Below are 22607 nucleotides of genomic sequence, written 5' to 3'. Positions count from 1 at the left end.
CTGATCCATGCAGGCATGCCAACCATAAATCTCAACTTTTCATCTCCTTTGTTCCTTCTTCTCACACTACCATTTTTCCTTTCATCCAACAATGACCCTCTCTTGCTCTCCGCACTTTCCTTGCTTCTTTCCACCCCTTCATTAACCCTCTCACCTTATCAATCTTTCCCCACCCAAAAATGATCAATAATGCAGAATATAAGCATGCCTTCATTTTAAATTAAACAAAAAACCTCATTGTAACAGGGTGGGGGAAATCTGCTGATCCACCATAACAAGTGTTTGAACTCCGAAGGAGAATTCTGGCCATGTCTACACTAGAGAGCGTACAGCAGCACAGCTGTAGCGATGCAGCTGCACTCCTGTAAGATCTCTCGTGTAGCCACTCTGATGATGGGAGAGTGCTCTCCCATCAACATAATTAAACCATCCCCAATGAGCAGGAGAAGTTCTCCCGCCAACATAGCGCTGTCCACACTGGTGGTTCTGTTGGTGTAACTTATGTCACTCAGGTGTGTGTTTTCACTGATTTCAATGGAAACTAAGAGCCTAAACACCTTTGAGGATTTGGGTCTCAACCTATATATTTTTGGTATGAGAAATGGGTTTTACACACATCCTCGACACAAAGAGTGAAAATGAAAAATGTCCTGAAATAACAGACTGAAAAACAACTGCAGCAACAAGAGCAAATATAGACCACAGCCTTACAGTAACAAGCACAGGCTGCAGGCCAAAAAGAAGTTGTGGCTACAACCTAACAGGCTTTGTTGCAATACATAAAAGAGCAGCAAACTGAGGTTTGCAGCCAAACAGGCATGAACAACCATTTCACACCCTCACTAACTGGGCTGCTTATAAGTGCCAATCCTTCTTTAGCAAAATGCAAGAGTGGAAAATAATCAGAGGTGACTGTAGCCATTCTCAAGCAGATTGTTATTGCAACTCAGTGCAAGAAGGATTCTGCCTTCCAAATTCTGGGTGAGGACTTTGCCACAGACTACAAGGTTACAAAAAGTGTTATCTTGGAGCACTTTGGGGATTTTGGAGAAGAACATAAGAATGGGGACAGGGCAATTATCAAGTGATCCATCCTGTTGTCCAGCCCCAATTTCTCGCAGTCAGAAGTTTACCAAAAGCACGGGGTTGCAAGGCTAATCACCATTGATGGACCTATCCTCCATGAATTTATCTAATTCTTTTTTTAACCCAAGTTATACCAAGTTTTTGAACCAAGTTATAGTCTTAACCTTCACAACATCCCCCGGCAAAGAGTTCCACAGGTTGACTGTGCATTGTATGAAGTACTTCCTTGTGTTTGTTTTAAACCTGCTGCCTATTAATTTCACTGGGTGACCCCTGGTTTGTGTGTGATGTGAAGGGGTAAACTTCAAATAACGCTTCCCTATTCACTTTCTCCATACCATTCATGATTTTACAGACCTCTATCATTTCTTAGTCTTCTTCTCTACACTGAACAGTCTCAGTCTTTGTAATCTCTCCTCATCTGAAAGCTGTTCCATACCCCTATTCATTTGTGTTACCCTTTTCTGTATCTTTTCTAATAATAATATATCTTTTTTGAGACGGGGCGACCAGAACTGCATGCAGTATTCAAGGTGTGGGCATACCATGGATTTATATAATGACATTATGATATTTTCTGTCTTATTTATCCCTATCCTAATGGTTCCTAACATTCTATTAGCTATTTCTGTTAGCAGATCTTTTCAGAGAACTCTCAGTGACAAGTCAAAGATCTTTTTCTTGAATAGTAACAGCTAATTTAAACCCCATCATTTTGTATGTATAATTGGGATTATTTTTTTCAATGTGTATTACTTTACATTTATAAACATTGAATTTTATCTGCCATTTTGTTGCCCTGTCACTCAGTTTTGTAAAATCGCTTTGTAATTCTTCACAGTCAGCTTTGAACTTAACTTTCTTGAGTAATTTAGTACTGTCTGCAGTTTGCCCTATTTGCAGTATTTATCCCCTATTCCAGATAATTTATGAATATAATGAACAGCACAGGTCCCAGTACAGAGGCTTTGGGGCCCCACTATTTACCACTTTCCATTCTGAAAATTGATAATTTATTCCTATCCTTTTAACAGTTACTGTTCCATGAAAGGACCTTCCCTCTTATCCCATGATTGCTTAGTTTGCTTAAGAGCCTTTGGTGTGGGACCTTGTCAAACGCTTTCTGAAAGTCTAAGTATCATACCAGCAATTGATGGGAAGACTTCTCTTTGGAAAAGTGGCAATGAATGTCTCAAGGCATTTCTCACTAGCACTTGACAGAATGGGCAATGCATTGGCTCAAGCTACAGACCTAAACAAAAACGAAATTTATGGATAATCCTTATACAGTCTGCCTGAGAGGGTACAGAATTCACTGCATCTGCCATCGTCATATACACTTGTGGAGGCAGAACAGCATAGAGCTACACGGAGGTGGAACCAGTGGCAACTACTATAGTTTCAACTGAGAGTGAGAAACATCTAGGATGGAATACAAGTGATCCTGGAACTCAAGAGAGGGGGAAACAAAAAAGAATGAGGACATTGTCCTAAAACATAGGGCAAACCACTTTGTGTGTGGGAAAATAGGTTGCACACACAGAGAAAGGAGATGGGTTCATGCACTAATAACAGGAAAACTAAAATACTATGTCCCTCTAACTTTTCCAAAATCAGAGATGTTTTGAAAAGTTAGTGGGAGAGAGAAAAAAAGAACCCCAAACAGGGATTGCAGAAATGAGGAGAAAAAAGAACCTTCAATTTTTTTTCAAAAATAAAAATAAAAACTATTCATTTCAAAATCTTTCTACGGGGAAATTTTTTTTATTTTACTATCTATATTGTAGAGTATAGTAGTTAACAGGTGACCTGTGAAAGACGAAGCGAGAGAAGAGACTGCTAGGGTACTAGGCATAAAAGTGTCAGACTGAAACAGACTAATTTCATCTTAAAATTCCAGATTCCCAATGGAGGAAGCAGGGTGTCTCTTGTCCTTAATGATACTGTGTAGCCCCTGCTTAAGAAGTCATATTATGATGCCGTCAATCTTGGCAATTACTGATCTGAACTGGACACCGCATTGCTGGAAAAGATCATTGTGCCAAACTATCAGTTTAAGCCTTCAAATTTCCTAGATTCTAGTCAAGTAGGTTTTAGACCTGAGTTTGGGACAAACAGTATTGGTTGTGTTGATGTTCTCCCAGCAAGACGTCTGTGCCAGCCATTTGCTCAATTTATTAGATCTAACTTATAAAGCTGCTGACTACATTCTAGCAGAGGTGCATAAAAAGTTTGAGTGGCTTCATTCATTATTATCTGGGAGGCCCCAATGGGAGGCTATGAGCAATTGTTTTTCAGGCCAGAGAGTTCTCACATGGGATACTACAGGAATTGTCATCACTCCTGTTCAGTATGTATGAGGCTATTGAGAGAACTAGAGACAAAGGTTACAGTGTATTTATCAGGTTGTTTGATACCCAGTTCTGCCTCCATCAGACCTTATCATCATCATCCATGCCTTTGTCATGTCAAGACTGGACAACTGTGGGGAGCACTACATGTTGGAAACACTTAAACAGTGAAGCTAGTATAGAATGGAGCTGCTCACTTGGTGAATAGTGTATCACAGAGGAAGCATATAAGAGCACACTGCTAAGTTTCAAGTTACTGAGTTTTAACCTACAAATCTTAAATGGTTTAGGTCCTGGTTACCTCTCTCCTCATGCAATATTACCCCAACTGTTCACACAGGTACTTGAGCAGGAGCACCCCAAGTTAAATGGGCTCTTCACTCACACTCCTTTTAGTCTTCCAGAACCTGGACTTAATAATCTTCCGGGCACACAGCAAACCTTTTGTTTGTTTTTAAACAGGCTTGTGGCAAAACTGTGAATTTATCAATAAACTTGTGATGATCTGTAGCTTTGCTGCTCAAGTTTATGGTGAAGGTAGTAGGTTGCAGATTTCATGTCCAGGAACTCTCCAGGCTGTCTGACTCCACCAGCAGGCAGCTCCCCAGGCTGCCCCACTCCCCAAGAAATCATAAACTAATGACTTGGGTGAGCATGTGGACTGTAGTGGTAGATTTGTGTTGATTTGTTTGCACGGAGGATAGAGGAGTGCTGCGGTGAGGATGTGTGTGTGGGGTTATTATGTGTGCTGGTTGTATTGATTTGTGTCTGAAGGGTTGTGCTGGAGGATTTTGGTCAATTTGTGCAGGTGGTAAATAAAGGGTATGTGCTGCGATGAATGGCTATGTATGTTTGCAGTTATTATGTTGGATTGTTGTGGAGGTGGTTGTATTGGAAAACTTTAGTTAAAACAGTTCAGTCTTTTTCAAGAACAAAGCTAAGGAAAATATATTGTTTTGCCAATTTAAAAAAAAAAGTGCCAGAATTTTTTAATCTCTAGAACCTCTGGAGCAGAAACTTTTAAGTTTGGCAGAAGGGGGGCCTTTGTGTCAGGGATGTGCTTTTTGTTATTCTCTTAAAAATCTGCCCAAATTTGGCCACGTTATAAGCCTTTAAAAAAATTTACTTTCCACATACTTAGTACAGACTTTAGATTTTAGTAGCTAAATTCCCAAAATATTCTATCTGCTTTGGACACTGTTCCAGCCCAGGCTGAGAAACAGAACTTTCCTACAAGTGCAGCTCTGGGCTGCTGCAGGCCAGGCCAGGACTGGGGCATGTGACCGCAGAAAAGGGAGCCTGTCTCTCTTGTGCTCTCAATGACTCCCCTGCCCTGAGACCATAAAGGATAAAGCTGTCTAATTAAAATGCAAAGAGGACAAGAGCTGGACCTGCCAGGACTGTGGGGACAGAATAACACAAGGAGATGGGGAGGAAAATTAGGAGGAACCTGGGATTAGAAAATGGCAGGAGAGAGAGATAACTGTGTAATGGGAAAGGAGACTGTGACTGAGAATCAGTGGTGTGAAGGAGTGCAGGGATACAGATCTGATGAGGAACTGGGATGTGGTGGGAGAGATGGCATGGTTGGGCAAAGAGACTGGGATAAGAAGCAGGTGGGACAGAACTTGGATTAGGAACCAATGAGGATGGAGAAGGTGTTCATGCAGGGGATTGGCAACTGGAGGCCAGAATGCACGCGGGGGCAGGAGAGACTGAAAGAGAGAGAGACTGAATGAGGAGCCAGGAGGGAAATGGACAGACTGGCTAGATTAGGAAACTGAGTCTGGAATGAGCAGCCTGAGAGGTAGAAACTGAGGACTAGTCTACAGGGGGAAATAACCTGGAATAGCTATTACTTAATAACTATTCCATAAATATACCCAACACAAATTGGGTACCCAAAAATCAATGGATAAAAAGTTTGGTTTTTTAAAAAGTTTTTGTTTTTTTTTAAAAACTTTTTATTAAGGCGAAGTTGCAATAAAAGATTGAAATATTACATCATACGTTACTTATTCAGGAACATGTTAATATTCAAAGACCTGGCTAAAAGATTCTGGCATGCTGAGCCTTCCCTCCTTTAGGGGGGCCAAATTTCTGGCACTTTTTTTGTGTACATAATTGGTGTGAAAGCTTCTCTATTACAAGGACAGCCCATATTTTACTATATCATGCTTTTATAAGAGGAGGTGGTCATGTTTCAAATAATGTGCAATACAAATTTAGCTGCTAAATAATACAAAATTATTTGTCAGTCTGTTTAAAATGTAAATCATTTACTGGGCATTAAGTAAATAGGTCATGGGATCTCTAGGAAGCTGGCATTTTGTCATAAGATTAATCTTTTAATTATTTCCTCCCAAAACCATCTAATTCCTGAACATGACTGGATATGCAAATATGCTCTTCTCCCCCTGCACCTCTCCAATAAAGCCTTCCTAGTAGCAAAAATATGATGGATCTTAACTGGAGCCAAATGCCATCTATATAGTAATTTATAAAACTGTTCATTCTGAGCTACACAAACTGAAGATGTGTATCCCTTCCCCTTTACCATATTCATTCAGATCAATTTATTTGTCTCCAGTCTTTTCATCTGGGTTGTTTTCTTATTAACATCTTTTTCATTCCAAATTTTATATACCTTACAAATAAAATCTTTTGTACACGCTTGCTCCTGGGTCAAATCCTCTTATGTGATTAAAAGTCTAGATAAAGCTGCCTCATACACGCAGATTTCATAATAAAATGTTTGATATGTAAATATTGAAAATATAGGATTTTTATATTATTTACATTATTATATATCTCTTGGTCTGATTTCAAATCAGGACCTAGAAACAGCCGTCCAAATTGAGTAATCTCAGCTATTACCCACAAGTAGTCACTTTGACATTTCCTAGAGATAAATTCCTAATGATTAAAGAACACACCCAAGGAAGAGGTCTCAGAGATAGGAATTTAGAAAACTTGTCCAACGCTGCTAAGGTGGTCTGGATGAATGGGTGACTATTTCTGGTGACCTAAACTTTTTTTTAATCTAACAATTACTATGAATAACTATATCTGACTCCAGTCTTGCATTTTACCCAGTATTTGGATGGCTTACTGTTAACCCAGCTGATCACATCTTTTAATTGTGATGTATACTAATAATAAGCTAAATTAAGGAAAGCTAATCCACCTCACTTTGTAGTTTATACAGAACTTTAGAAGTCACCCTTTGTCTTTTATGTTTCTATAAGGATTTTAATAGCACATCCTGCCATATTTTTAATGCCATGTTAAAGACACTAACAGTGATGCACTGAAATAAAAATAACTTTGGGAGCACATTAGTTTTTACCAAGGCTACCTACCTGGCCAAGAAATTTCATATTTGTTCCATTACTCCAAGTCTTATTATTTTATTCCACATTGGAGAATAATTCACCTTTAAAATATTTTTATATTTTTCCACAATATTTATTCCTAAATATTTTAAAGATTCCTTTACCCATTTACAGTTATGTGAATGACAATAATTTGTTGTGACCTTTTCGGGAATATTGACTCCTAAAATGTCAGATTTATCAGTTTATTTTGAAGCCTGACACTTGCCCAAATTACAAAGTCAATTTTTGTATAATATTTAACAAGGCTTCTGGATCCTGAAAATATAACAAGACAGCAGCAACATACAAAGCAATTTTGTATTTTAATCCAGAAATTCTTTCGATGCCCTTTACCAAGGGGCTACTTCTCATTTATAGTAAATAGCTCCATTTCCAAAGTAAACAACAAGGGGAAAATGTACAGCCCTGTCTTGGAGACCAACTAAAACGAGGGGATTGATGACCATTAACCAAAGCAGACACTTGAGGATGAGTATATAGGGCTGAATTAGTGGATATATTTGACTTTAATCTCTCTGTGTCCCGGTTCCCCATCTGTAAAATAGGAATAACACCCCGGCATCTCACTGGGTTTTGTGAAGATAAAATTCATATTTGTTAAACACCCAAGGTACTATAATGATGAGAACTATAGAAAAGCTCATGATGAAACTCAGAGCAAGTTTTGAATCATGTTCATTAAATAAAGCCTAGGACCAAACATTGAACAAGGGGAAAAAAAACATTGAAGAGCTGTTTATTAAGCAAACACCATTCACACTGTGCACTGAATGAGGCAGGGGTCCTACAGAAAAAAATTAGTATGTGCTTATATAATTAAAGACTATTATAAAGCTGGGGTAAATGAAGGTTGCACAGACCTTAGTTTGGACATTTCCTAACTTCTGAGTTCTTGACTTTGAAACTAATGTTCTTTTGTGCATAATATACATATTGTACAAATAGACACAACAAATTATTCTTTTTTAAAGGAAAGCAAATGAGTTTGTTCCAACCATCAATGATACATGGCACATGAGACAATTATCTGCAGCATTCCCAGCCCACTCTCTGAAGGCACAACACTTCTATTTTATCCAATACACTTCCTTTAAAGAGTGAAGGAAAAGCATGTGTAGAAACTAAAGCAATACATACTCATGAACAGGAAGTAGAATCCAAACGTTAAACTGACTATTTTTACAGTGTGGGACAATTAAGTTATATAAACCCTTGAGAGAAAGCAGTAAGAAAGTTTGAAAGTCAAAGCTTCTCTACTATTTAACAGATGGACAGCTTTTAACATATGTAGTACTGAAGCTGGCAAAGCCCCATTCACAGTGTAATTCTGAATGCCAATTTGGAGCACCTTTGTATTCTCCAGAATCTGTAATTAGAATCCTGCCTCTCAACAAGAAAGGAGAAGGTAAAGAACACGTTCATCTTAAAGAATAGGACATTGAATATGTCCTTGAATATGGACATTCAAGTGGGTTAAACATTTACTGAATATTCCAAAGGTGGAAAAAGTACTTAGACATTGTGAGTGAACTGTGAAACCTAACTAGGAAAGTTAAAAACCAGTGATTTTTATTTATGTTTCAGGTAAAAAAAAGGAGTCTTTATACTCATGTGAATTACACTCATTTATTAATGCATAATATACTGGAAAAGGTGAAGTGGTAGAAAGGATAGTTCTATCATTTTGGAAGCAGAATCCTAACACAAAATGTATTCAAGTTTAACATGACTTAAACCTTACTAACATTAAGGCATAAAATTGCCTTTTATTCAGCTATCCATTAGAAAAGTAAATAAAATAGAAATAAAAAGGAATAGTTGGCACTGTATTTTTGTTTAGTTTTATCCTTACATTTATGTTAAGGCTATGGTCTTCCTTCATATGACATTTAAAAAGCCACAGACTGAGATTATAATTGAATCTTGAGACCCAAAAGCCATTCTAATAAGTCTGGGATAGCTAGGCAGATCCCCCTATACCACCCTTGTAAGTGTGAATGGGGCAACTGTCTGTGATATGCCACATAGTTTGCGCCTCACCACAGTCAAAATCTGGCAATTCTCTTGGGCTCATAGGTTCAAGATACAAGTGATACAAAGTCACTTTCCGCCCAGTTAATATTTTCATATTGTTGTTTCAACTAATATTAATACTCTGCATTTTAATTGCACCTTTTATGAGGATAAAGTGTTTTACAAAATCAATGAGCCCAACTCACCCTACTTTACTCTAGATTAACTGGCTGCAAAACAGATTCTGATCACACACTTCCCTGCAGACCCCTCTAGCCTTTAAGCTGGACCAGGAAATTCCTTACAAATTAAAGTGACAGCCTACAACTCCAATGCAGTTTTCAAATATACCACACAAACAAAATAAGATATACTGGCAAAAGCGCTTTTTTGTCTGCATAACTGTCTACACCAGGGCTTTCGCCAGTAGAGCTTTACCAGCAAACCTTTTCTAATGTAGTCTAGGCTTAAGTATTTCTAAAGCATACCACTTTAGTGTCCTGACTGAAACAATACTTTTAACTTCCTTAGAGGTCACTTAGCTAAGTGCTGACCAATCCTAAACCAGATTAGTTTGTGAAATAAGACAGGTCCTCAGTCTACACTACAAAGTTTTGCTGGCATAATTTGCTGGCTAGGAGTGTGTAAAAGAAAGTTACATCCCCTATCCAACATAACTGCATCTACACTGCTGGCATAACTATATCGACAAAGTATGTTTCTGTCAGCATAACTAATGTAGTATAGCAGAGGTAATTTAGCAATACCCGCAAAAGAAATCCTGTTGGCTTATGTTGGATATCCATTACTTGGCTCTTCTGCTATAGCTATACCTGTATAGCTATGCCAGCAAGCATTTGTAGTGTAGACAACCAGGGATTAGAGAATAAGTGTGGCTGCATAAAACACAACACAGTAGGTTCAGTCTACATTGGCACTAAAACTGCTTTAGCAAAATCGGTTTTAATCCTTAATGTGGATAAGACTTAGTTGCTCTGTGTTTTGTTCACCTGAGTTTTGTCATTTGGAACCCAATTCCCCAAAACCACCACCCGTGGTCATATTTTTGCACTGGTTTCCAGTGCAATCCACTAAACTTATATGATCTTTATAACCCTGAATTCTGGAACACAGTTATCAGAGATATGCTCTCATCCTATGACTAGTTATAACAGTTAAGACTAGCTGGAAAGCACTTACTATTTGATCTGAACATTAGTTTGAACTCCCCAAGGCTGGTTAAAGGACCATATTTATTTTTTAGGGCTTTATTCTTTGGGATTTGTGCCCTTGGGCTCTCTGCCAGAGCCCGTCTATGAATCTTCAGGGTGTGATGAAAGATGCATTTACTTTGTGTAACATCTTTTTAACATGATTTGATTTTGCTATGTATTTTTTTAATTAAATACACCAAGCTGCCATAGTAACAGATACCACAGATAAGTCAGATTTAGTAATAAAGGCATTCTCTTTTACAGTTATTTCCAATAGCTTGGATTTCAAAGGCTGCTGTGATTATATGTTTTAAGTTTCTTTATGCAGCCCTGCATATATTATATATGTGTGTATATATGCATATATATGCATGCAGGGATACATTCTATCCTTATGTGGGAAAAATTACAGAGAAACTAGGAAACTTCCCAAATTTCCAGAGACAGTTTTCTCCAAATCATTCTCTTGGAAATGGAAGCTTTTGCTCTTCACAAAATAGGTAAAAGATTATGTTCCATAAAACCATAGCTTTTTGGACACCTGTAGAGAAGCTTTGGACAACTAACCTGGTTTCGAAGGCCCAATGGCAGCATGACTCCCTAAAAGAAGCCAGTACTCTCTTCCTTGCAGATTTGCTTCTCAGCGTGCCACATTTCACTACCTTCACTATATCAGAGGGCAGAGTATTACTGTCATGCTGAGAGGTACTGGTGACTGTATGAATCACAAGCTTCACTGACACTGATGGGTGTGAACAGACCCTTCAGCTCACATAACCGAGGATAAGACAAATGGTGTGTGTGAACCTGCCCAAGAACTGAGCTAAACTGAGTTGAACTGAGTGAGTGGAAGGGTTTGGGCATACACATCCTTTGGGCAAGGGTGTGTACACCCAAGTGTGAGGTTTCCTGATATTTGATTTCTTCGGTTTTCAGAGATGCAGAACTTTGCAAAATTCTTTTTAAATAATCAAAACTGCATCACAAATATCTCACTATTACAAATTTCTTCTCTTAACTGGAACAACCTGCAAGACCCTGTTTTTTGACTAGCTGTTCAAATAAAAAAAAGGGTACAAGATGTGGAAGAAAAGAAGAGGAGAAAAAATATAAATCAGAATCAGGCAATGAGTTTCTTACAGGCCTGCTGTTGGAGCAAGAAATTGATATTGGATAGGCAAGTTAAATAATTACCTGAGGACTGCTGGCCCCAAGAAATCACTTGCATTTCTTTCCTTATGGCTGACTTAACACTCAACACTGAAAAGCTGAAGTCATGACAGAGCAGATAAAAATGTGGCAGTCTAAGTCACTGACTCAATGCAAAACCCTCATTACAGATTACGTAAAGTGATATATTTGTATTTTTATAAAGAACAACCTTAGTTAATAGAATTATGTTGATTTACAGTCATTTTGCAAGTGCTTCAATTAGGAATTGTATCAGGGCTAAAATATTAAGTTTTGAGTCCTGCAGGATTATTTTGTGTATATTAAAGTAGACATGAAGCAACATAAACTTTACTGAGGACTTTTCTCAGTAAAAAGGTTTGGCTTAGATTAAAGGTGGTTGAAAAATAATACTCTATGAAGGGTTCACGTCACTAATAGCAATCAATCTAAAACATGCTCCAATGGGACCATTTATCCTGCATCATGTCATTGAAGCCAGGATTTCAGCCATCGATGGAAGTTTTGCTATTAACTTAAACAGGGCCAGGATTTCACATCATATCTTTGGCACAGTTGTTAGATGAGAGCTGCCTGAGTGCAATAATTTAAATTTTGATAGCATCTTTCATACCAACTATATCTGAAAATGGTTTCCAGAATTATATTAAAAGGCACAAAGTTAAACTGAGGAAGAGGTAACTGGAGTGGTCATCAGATGAGGCTTGAAAATACAAGGAGTTGATGAGGAATTCATAGATTCTAAGGCCAGAAGGGACCATTATGATCATCTAGCCTGACCTCTGGTATAGTAGCACAGATCTTCCTCCAAAATAATTCCTAGAGCACATAACTTAGAAAAACATCCAATCTTGATCTAAAAATTGACAGTTATGGAGACTCCCCATGAGGCTTGGTAAATTATTCCTATGGTAAATTATTCCAATGATTAATTAATCTCACTGTTAAAAATTTACACCTTATTTCCAGTCTGAATTTGTCTAGTTTCAAATTCCAGCCATTGGGTCATGTTATACCTTTCTGTGCTAGACTGAAGAGCCTGTTATCAATTTTTTGTAGGTACTTTTAGACTGTAATCCCCTTAAACTTCTCTTTGTTAAGAGAAACAGATTGAGCTCTGAGTCTCTCTCTACAAGGACATTTCCTAATCTTTTAATCATTCTCATGGCTCTTCTCTGAATCCTTTCCAATTTATCAACGTCCTTCTTGAATTGTAGGCACCTCAACTGGATACAGTATTCCAGCAGTACTTGCACCAGTGCCAAATATAAAGGAACATAACCGGTTTACTGCTAGTTGATATTCCTGTTTATGCATCCCAGGATCGCATTAGCTCTTTTGGTCACAACATCACAGTGGGAGCTCATGTTCAGCTGATTACTTGCCACAACCCCCAAATCTTTTTCAGTCATTGCTTCCTAGGATAGAGTCCCCCATCTTATAAGTACATTCTTTGTTCCAAGATGTATATATCCACATTTAGCTGTATTCATGAATTGATATACAGAAACGTTGCTGCGAATGGCAGAAACTACAAGAGGACAGTGGACATCCAAATGGGTTGTGTATTTTTAGTCATGGAAATGTAGAACTAGAAGGACCTTGATAGGTCATCTAGTTCACTCCCCTGCACTGATGCAGGACTAAGTATTATCTAGACCAGTGGCTCCCAACCTGTGGCCCCGGGGCCAAAAGTGGCCCATGAGGTCTTTAAAAGTGGCCCGCTGCTCCCCACCCACTGGCTGCAGCAGGGAACTGCTGCCTAAGGACCCAGGCAGAGTGTGTTGCTGCAGGGCTACAAGACCGGTGCAGGCTCCTTGCTGCAGCCATGGGAGATCAGCACTTTCCTCCCTTTGGCTGTAGCAGGGAGCACTGCAAAGCACTCCACCTAGGTCCCTAGGTGCTGGGGTCCCTGCTGGAGCCAGATGGAGGGGAGAACTGATCTTCTGTCCCCCTGGCGGCAGAAGGGAGCCACTGCCTAGGGACCCATGTGTACTGCACGGGGCTACAGGACTTGTGCGGTTTCTGCTGCAGCCAGGGGGATGGGAAATCAGCGAAGAGGCAGCCTCCTCGCTAAACTCCTTCCGTCTGGCTGCAGTAGGGGTGGGGGGCTGCTGACAGAGACTAGTGGCCTTCCAGGGTTGTAAACATGGTATCTGTGGCCCTCGAGCCAAAAAGATTGGGAACCACTGATCTAGACCATCTGTCAGTTGTTTGACTAACCTGTTCTTAAAAGCCTCCAATGACAGATTCAACAACCTCCCTAGGTAATTTGTTCCAGTGCTTAACCCTAATCCTGACAGGAAGTTTTTGCGAATGTCTAACCTAAATCTCCCTTGCTGCAATTTAAGCCCATTACCTTTTGTCCTGCCTATCCTCTGTGATTAAGGAGAACAATTTATCACCCTCTTCTTCATAACAATCTTTTATGTACTTGATGACTTATCACATTCCCCCTTCAGTGTTCTCTTCTCCAGACTAAACAAATCCTATTTTTTCCCCCAAGATTTCCTTGAAGGTAATGTTTTCTAGACCTTTAATAATTTTTTATACTCTCCTTTGGACTTTCTCCAGTTTGTCCACATCTTTCCTGAAGTGTGGTGCCCAGCACTGGACACAATATTCTAGGTGAGGCCTAACCAGTGCTGAGTAGAGTGGAATATTTATTTCTTGTGTCTTGCTTACAACACTCCTGCTAATACATCCCACAATATTTGCTTTTTTTTTTTTCTCAGCAGTATTAATTGACTATAATTTAATTTGTGATCACTATAACCATCAGATCCTTTCTGCAGTACTCCTTCCTAGGCAGTCATTTCCCATTTTGTATTTGCGCAATTGATTATTCCTTCCTAAGTGTAGTGCTTTGCATTTGTCCTTATTGAATTTCATCCTATTTCTTTCAGACCATTTCTACAGTTTGTCAAGATCATTTTGAACTCTAATCCTGTCCTCCAAAGTGCTCGCAAGTCCTCCCAGCTTGGTATTGTCCACAAATTTTATAAGTGTACTCTCTATGTCATCATCCAAATAATTTATGAAAGATATTGAATAGAACCAGACTCAGGACATATCTCCGGGGGACCCCACTCGATAGCCCCTTCCAGATTGATTGTGAACCATTGATAACTACTCTGAATATGCTTTTCCAAAAAGTTGTGCACTCACCTTATAGTATATTCATGTAGGCTATATTCCTTTAATTTTTTTATGAGACAGTAATGTGAGACACTATCAAAAGCCTTACTAAAGTAAAGATATCTCACACCTACTGCTCCCCTCTCCCCCTCCATAAGGCTTGTTACCCTGTCAAAGAAAGATAGTAGGTTGGTTTGACATGATTTGTTCTCACCAAATCTATGTTGACTGTTACTTATTACCTTATTCAACATCTTCTAGATGCTTACAGTCTCATTATTTGCTCCATTATCTTTCTGTGTACCATTGTTAAACTGACTGGCCTATAATTCCCTGGGTTGCACTTATTCCCCTTTTTATAGGCAAGTGATATATTTTCCCTTTTCCAGTGCTCTGGGATCTCTCCTGTACTCCACGAGCTCTCAAAAATAATCGGTAATGGCTCAGAGATCTCTTCAGTGAGATCCTTAAGTATTCTAGGATGTATTTCATCAGGCCCTGCTGTCTTGAAAACATCTAACGTGTCTAAGTAATTCTTGTTCTTTTCCTGTTTTAACCTCATACCATACCCCATTTACATTGATATTCAAAATGTTAGTCATCACATCACTGAAACTTTTCTGATGAAAACGGGAAATAAAAAAGTTCTTTTAACAGTTTGTCCATTGCTGCTTTTTCTGTTATTTTCTTTCCTCCTCATTGAGTAATAGGTATACCCTGTCCTTGGTCTTCCTTCCTCTTGCTTCTCATGTATTTGCAAAATGTTTTCTTGTTACCTTTTATGTCACTATATAATTTAATCTTGTTTTATAACTTGGCTTTTCTAATTTTGTCCCTATATGCTTGCCTGTTTTTTTATATTCATCCTTTGTAATTTGACCTAGTTTCCAATTTTTATATGACTTTGTGTTTCAGGTCATTAAGAACCCCCCGCTTAAGCTTGGGTGGTTTCTTACCATACTTCCTATCTTTCCTATGCTTTTGGATAGTTTGCTCTTGTGCCCTCAATAACGTTTCTAAAAAACTGCCAACTTTCCTGAAGTTTTATTTTTGCCTTATACTTGTTTCTCATGTGATCTTACCTAACAATGCTCTGAATTCGCTAAAGTCTTCCTTCTTGAAGTCCATTATCTTTATTCTGCTGCTGTCTTTCCTACCATTCCTTAGAGTCATGAATTGCATCATTTCATGGTCACTTTCACCCAAGCTGTTATCCACCTTCAAATTCTCAACCAGTTTCTCGCTGTTTGTCAGAATCAAACCTCTCTCCTAATCACTTTCTCCACTTTCTGTAATAAAAAGTGGTCTCCAATGCAGTCCAAGAACTTGCTGGATAATCTGTGCCCTGCTGTACTATTTTTCCCCAACAGATGTCTGGCTAGTTGAAATTCCTCATGAGTCATCACCACTAAGTCCTGTGTTTTGGATGACTTTATTATTTATTTTTAAAAAAGAAGCCTCATCCACCTCTTCTTCTTGGTTAGGTGGTCGGTGGTAGACCCTTAGAATGACATCGCTTTTTTTTTTTTTTTTTAAATCCTTTTATCCTTACCCAGAGACTTTCAACAGATCTGCTTGATCTCTCACAATCTCGGTGCAAACGTAAACATCTTTGATATACAAGGCAACATCTCCTCCTTGTTTTCCCTACTTGTCCTTCCTGACAAAGCTATACCCTTTTATACCAATATTCCAGTCACATAAATTATCCCAAGTCTTAAGAAGTCAATTATGTTATATTATGTTCCAGTTTATTCCCCATACTTCTTGCATTATTATAGAAACATCTAAAATTTCATTAGATTTCTCCTCCATATTCCATCTTTTCACTCATCCCTGCTGTGATTGCCTCTGTTCATCCTGGATTCCAACCTTTCACCCAGGTCTCCATGTTTTGGATTTACCTGTGGGCTTTTGTCTCCTGCCCCCATCAAACCTAGTTTAAAGCCCACCTCACTAAGTTAGCAAGTCTGTATCTGAAGATACTCTTCCCCAACCTTGATAGTTAGACCCCATCTCTGCTCAGCAGTCGTCCTTCTCAGAATACCATCCCCTGGTCAAGGAAGCCAAAACCCGCCTGGCAACACCATCCATGCAGCCATGCATTTACCTTCAGGATGTGTTTTTCTCTGCCTGAGCCCAACTTTGACCGGAAGGATCAATTAGCAGCATGGGGTAATAGAAGGCAGGATGATCCTCACCAATCCTTCCATAACATCTCTGATATGGGCGCCTGGCAGGTAGCATGTATCCAGGAATACCAGCTCAGGCCAGCAGCTAGATGTATCGGTGCCCCTTAAAAGGGAGGACCCTCACTACCACCTATCTGTTTTTTCTTGGGAGTGGTAGCTGCAATCCTCCCAGCTGTGGGTGTATATGGCTTCTCCTTCTCACTTTTCGGGGAGATTCCTCAGTGCTAGGGTAGTATGCCAGTTTCTCTCTATAGGTGACGGGTACAAGCAAGCTTGAGGCACTGCCTGCTACCAGAAGTAACCAGAAGTCAGCTCCCTCCCTGTGCAGGTGTTGTTTTCCTCCTCCCCTGGTGGTGCTACTACAGTCCTCTTTAGCTGGATTGCTTCTTCAACCCTGGAGATCTCCATGTGCATGTTTTCAACGAAATCCTTGTGTACATGGATGCTCCTTAGCCTAGCCACCTCCTCCTGTAACTCTCCCACCTGTTTTCACCTCTCACACTGGATGGTCTGCCCCACCTGACTTTCTATGAGGGGGAAATGCAGGCTACAGTCTCTGCAAATCCACACCAGGACCTGCATAGAAGAATCAATGGTCGGTTCTTTTTCTGAAAACAAGTGCAGGTAGAGAAGCTAGGGAAAGTGATGGCACTGGCAATGCAGCCTTTCCTAACTATGCTGATTTTATCCTTTCACCCTCCTACAAACTCCCTCTGCTACTCCCCTGGTTCTTATACTTAAAAATACTAACTTTTTGTCCCACAAAAAACTTCCCCTTCTCTATCAAATCAGTTTTGTAAACGCACTGGGATTAGGTCTGGGTTTGATTCAGTTGTTATTGAGATCAGTCTAGCTAGGAAAAAGCCACCTTGGTTGAATTTTATAATTGTTTAGAAAATTTATAATCTATATTCTTTGTATCTATGTTCATCTATGTATAAAGATGTTCTTTTAGTGAAACAGATATTCAAAAACACATTAAAGACACATGGGGGGAAAAAGAGGAGAAAAGTTACTAATCTAAAAATCCATACAATATTTTTATTGTGATATACTCCTTCTTGGCATTGGCCTCTGGATTCAGACATTCTTCCTCTGTATTTTCACTAGCCTCCAAAAAGAGAGAGCGTACTAACGGTTTAAGTGGGATGCAGATTGAGAGAGAGAAAAAAAAACATTTAGGATGAAAGGAACAATGCAAATAGGTTTCTTTCATCAATTCCTTATTTCAGCAATAAGCATGATCACAAAAAAATTTCCCTGAATTTTAATTAATACAAAGACTCTGATTAAAAACCCTCTTTAATAACCATTGAGCAAAACATCCTGCTTTTTGAGTTTTAAAACAAAAAGTGAAAGTAAAACTCCAAAACAGAGCCAAAACAAAAATCCAAATCAATCTCAAGGTCTTGAAGAGAACCCTGATAAAGAAGAAAGTTTTTGACATCTGATAATGCAAAAATATATAGTGAACACACATCTCCCACCAATATTAATGCCAGTGATATGTGAATCAACAGGAGACTAAACCCACAAGGAATTTTATTTCCACACTTAAAAGTTTGAATAAAATTATGATGGCAGTATATTGGGCCTCAATGCCCATGCTAGTACTAATCCTTCATTCCCTAAATTAATAGGAGCTAGGTGCAGTGCAGAAGCTGTGAATTCAGCCACCAGAGGTCAAGCAATTCCCTCTAGCCAATATTCCATGTTTGTCATCAACAATGTTACAGTGCCAAATGCACCATTCTCCCTTTTGAGAGCACCCCCCTCAGATATCAGGCCTTAGGCCTTAAACACTCCTGGATGGAATTTTTTGATTCTCTCACTTGGATCAGCTTATCCAGCCAGTTCAACTAGGTTTCATACATGCGGTTCTTCCTTCCAGGAATACGTGACTGGGGGTGTATACAGTGAACAAACAGCCTTCTTAAAAATGTTTATTTTAACAGTAGGAATAAAGCATTTAGAGAAAAAGGATTTTAAAGTTTTCTACATGTAAGCTTACCATCCTATGACAATCTAGGTAGGCCTAGATTTTGCAGATGGCCCAGTGGGAGATCTGTCTCTCAATCTGGTTTTCCAGAACAGCTACCCAGCAACTCCCTCCTCTCTTGACAGAAAAACACTTACAATCCAGCCAGAGTTTCTTTGGTTCTTGTCAGTTCTCATTCTTTTGCCCTATTTGTCAGAATCAGTCCAGTTAGGGCCCAGCAGGAGACTGAGACAGACACCTCAGAGCCAATGGCCCATAACAAACCACAAATGTTTGTCAAGGAGAATCTTATCTTGAACTATTCCTTCTCTTCTGGTTTAGTTCAACTAAACCAGAGGTCCCCAAACTGTGGGACAGGGCCCCCAGGGGGCCTGGAAGAATGTTAAGGGAGATGTGGTGGAGCCCAGGCCAGTGCCAATGGAGGAGGGGCAGCAGGGAGGGAGCACTACCCAACCCTGCTCCAGCTGTGGCTCTGGCTCCACTTCTGGACCCACCCCCAGCTGTGGCCCTTACCTTGGACCCTGGCCCGGCTGCAGCTCTGCACTCAGCCACGGCTGCCAGCCTGACCATGACTCTGTTCCGGGTCATGGCCCCGGCCCAGTCCCCAGCCTCCATCTCCAACCGCAGACCAGCTGTGGTTCCGCTCCTGCTACCAGCCGAGACTCAGCCCCCAGCTGCAGCCCTGGTCCCCACCACGGCCCTGCTCCTAGCCCTGGCTCTTAACCGCAACTGAGGGGTAGAAGGGGGTGCAGAAAGAGGGAAAGGGGAGCATGAGGTAAAAAAATTGGGGGCCACTGAACTAAACCAACATATTTACACAGTAAAATCCCAGTAACCAGGTCAACATTATATTTATAAATTACAGACAAGCTCCACTTCTGTCACAATTACTATTTACCATTTGTATTACAGTAGCATGTAGAAGCCCCAGTCCTGGGTTCCCATTGTGCTACATGCTATACAAATACAGTGAAGGACAGTTCCTGCTTGTGGGTTTAAAATCTAAATAACCAAGACAAAAGACCTATTACGATCCCCAATTTATAGATGGAGAACTGAGAAGCACAGAATACATAATTAGAGTGAGGAGCTCACTGCCACAGGTTGTTGCTCAGACCAAAATCTTAAGAATCAAAGAGGGTTTGACATTTATATGGATACCATTATCTCTGGAGATGCTTGTCAAATTTTGATGGAGATATAATACCCCATACTTCTCAGCTGAAGCCAATCTATAAATGAAGGAATAGGACTACACCTTCATGGGGGCAGGTTTTCTCACATCTGCATCTTCTTAATACAGTAGTAGATGGTGATCATATACTACGGTGATGAGGCCATAGTCTTACATAGAATATGACAGAACAGAATTACTCTGAAACATCTGGTTCTGGTCACTGCTGTAAACATGGATCTGATCCAATATTATAATTGCTATGAGGCACAGAAATTAAGTGATTTGCCCAAAGACACAAAAAGTCTGTGGAAGAGCTGGGAACTGAAGATCCTTTGAGTCCCAGTCTAGTACCTTAGCCACAAACTCATCCTCCCTGAGTGGCATGGAGTAACCCTGGGAGAAGCCCAGTCCATCTCTCCCTTAGTCTGGAGAGTTCCGGAAACATTAAGATAGGGTTGAGGTAAGAAGATGGGATATTCACACATCCCCCCTCACACTCCCATTAAAAAGTGACATTTAATATTCGGATAGCTTTTATTATAAGTCTGATTTGGCTGTTCATCTTAAAGCCTTAACACTGGAGTGACTGTTTTGTTGGTCTACAATATAACGGATACAGAGATATCTAGAACTTTAAGGTTTAGTATGTCAAGCTGGGTCTAAAAAAGTTAAAATCAACCACATTTAGTGGTTGTACCAATAATTGTGGGGAAGATTTTAAATTGCTAAAGTCTGGGGAGAGGGCAGCCTTACAACAGCTTTCTTTTCTGAACAGACAGACAAATTCAACTCCTCTTACCTTTTGATGGACTCCGGTTCTGATCTATAAATCCTTTCAGGTCTCCATTTGTGGAAGTTACACCAATCTGAACAAAACATTTTAGAAGTCTTAATATATGATAGGTTTGTAATGATTTTCTACCATGCAACCAACAGTAACCTGAAAAAGTAAATGTTGCAACTCAGTGCTTAGGAATCACTTTGATACGCATCCTATATTACTAACCTGCTAATTTTAAAGTCTTCAGATTCACAATGTTAAAAAGAAATCTGTAAATTACATAACTTAAGAACAGACGTACTGGGTCAGACCAATGGTTCATTTAGCCCAGTATCCTGTCTTCCGACAGTGACCAATGCCAGGTGCTTCAGCGGGAATTAACAGAACAGGAAATAGAGTGATCCATTCCCTGTTGCCACATCAAGCTTCTGGGAATCAGAGTCAATGGACATCCAGAGCATGGCCATTAGCCATTGATGGACCTAGCCTCCATGAATTTATCTAATTCTATTTTGAACCCCATTATAGTTAGGGCCTTCAAAACACCCTGGCAATGAGTTCCACAGGTTGCCTGTGCGTTGTGTGAAGTAGTACTTTCTTTAGTTTGTTCTAAACATGCTGCCTATTCATTTTATTGGGTGACCCATGGTTCTAGTTATGCGAAGGAATAAACAACATTTTCTTATTCATTTTTTCCACACCATTTACAATTTTGTGGACTGCTATCACATCCCCTCTCAGTTGTCTCTTTTCTAAGATGAGAAGTCCCTGAATTTTTAATCTCTCCTCATAAAGAAGCTGCGCCATACCCCTAATCATTTTTGTTGACCTTTTCTATATCTTTTCCAATTCTAATACATCTTTTTTGAGATGGGGTGACCAGAGCTGCACGCAGTATTCAAGGTGTGGGCATATCATGGATTTATATAGTGGCATTATGATAATTTCTGTCTTATTATTTATCCCTTTCCTAATGATTTCTAACGTTGTTAGCTTTTTTTAACTGTCACTGAACATTGAGCAGATGTTTTCAGAAAACTATCCACAATCTTTCTTGAGTGGTAACCGCTAATTTAGATCCCATCATTTTTATGTATGGGTGGGATTATTTTTCCAATGTGCATTACTTTGCATTTATCAACAATGAATTTCATCTGCCATTTTGTTGCCCAGTCATCCAGTTTAGTGAGATTCCTTTGTAAATCTTCACACACTGCTTTGGACTTAACTATCGTGAGTAATTTTGTATCGTACACAAATTTTGCCACCTCACTGTTTACCCCTTTTTCCAGATCATTTTTGATTGTTGAACAGCACTGGTCCCCGTACAGATTCATGGGGGACACTGCTATTTACTTCCTTCCATTGAAAAAAAAACCTAACAGAATGTTGGGAATAATTAGGAAAGGCATAGATAAGACAGAAAATATCATATTGCCTCTATATAAATCCATGGAATGCTCACACCTTGAATATGCATGCAGCTCTGGTTGCCCCATCTCAAAAAAGATATATTAGAATTGGAAAAGATACAGAAAAGGTCAACAAAAATGATTAAGGGTATGGAACAGCTTTTGTATGAGGAGAGTTTAATATGTAAGCAAGGACTGAGTAGCTGAGTGGCACTCCCACTGCTCAGCAGCTGAAAGGGGGGGCACTTTATTTGCATGGGCTTTGTATTTGCAGGAGTACAATTAAGTACTCAGCATATTGCGTAAGCACACTAGGTGCTGAGCATGATGAGCAATGGTCAATATGGCTGGTAGTGTGTTACAAATCACTTTTGTGTTACCTGCAGGGGTAATGAAATGTTGTCCTTCGATTGTATGAACAAATGGCAGCAGACCTGTGTTTATCCTGTTCTGATGAAAAATTCACTCTCATCTTAACAGAGCCCAACAAGGGTGGCGGATGGACGTTTCAGCATTGTAAGGGCAGCAAGGAGGGGGTGAGAAGTCTTCTGTTGAGACTGCACTAGTCCTGGCAAAGGGCTACCCTCAGGCATGGATTGACTATCTCCTCCCACTGTTAAAGGGTAGAATTAAATATTCCTCTTGGAATCTTTTA

The 22607-nt window shown here is 39.6% G+C and overlaps 1 protein-coding gene across 4 annotated transcripts in view; it reads right to left on the bottom strand.

Annotated features, from left to right (window-relative positions):
- Positions 1-22607, bottom strand: part of TFDP2 (transcription factor Dp-2) — a 149216-nt gene that overhangs the window by 87668 nt on the left and 38941 nt on the right. For all 4 annotated transcript variants that reach the window (XM_067540912.1, XM_067540980.1, XM_067541071.1 and 1 more), the window contains exon 3: positions 20559-20625. In XM_067540912.1, coding sequence (XP_067397013.1) covers positions 20559-20625 — 67 coding nt within the window. The remainder of the gene's footprint in view (positions 1-20558; positions 20626-22607) is intronic.

The sequence above is a fragment of the Emydura macquarii genome, unplaced genomic scaffold, assembly GCF_026122565.2.
Source record: "Emydura macquarii macquarii isolate MOO-44397 ecotype Brisbane River unplaced genomic scaffold, CSIRO-AGI_Emac_v2 contig_18, whole genome shotgun sequence".
Lineage (NCBI taxonomy): Eukaryota > Metazoa > Chordata > Testudines > Chelidae > Emydura > Emydura macquarii.
Note: the sequence above shows the minus strand (reverse complement) of the source record. Positions and strands in the feature narration are given on the sequence as shown.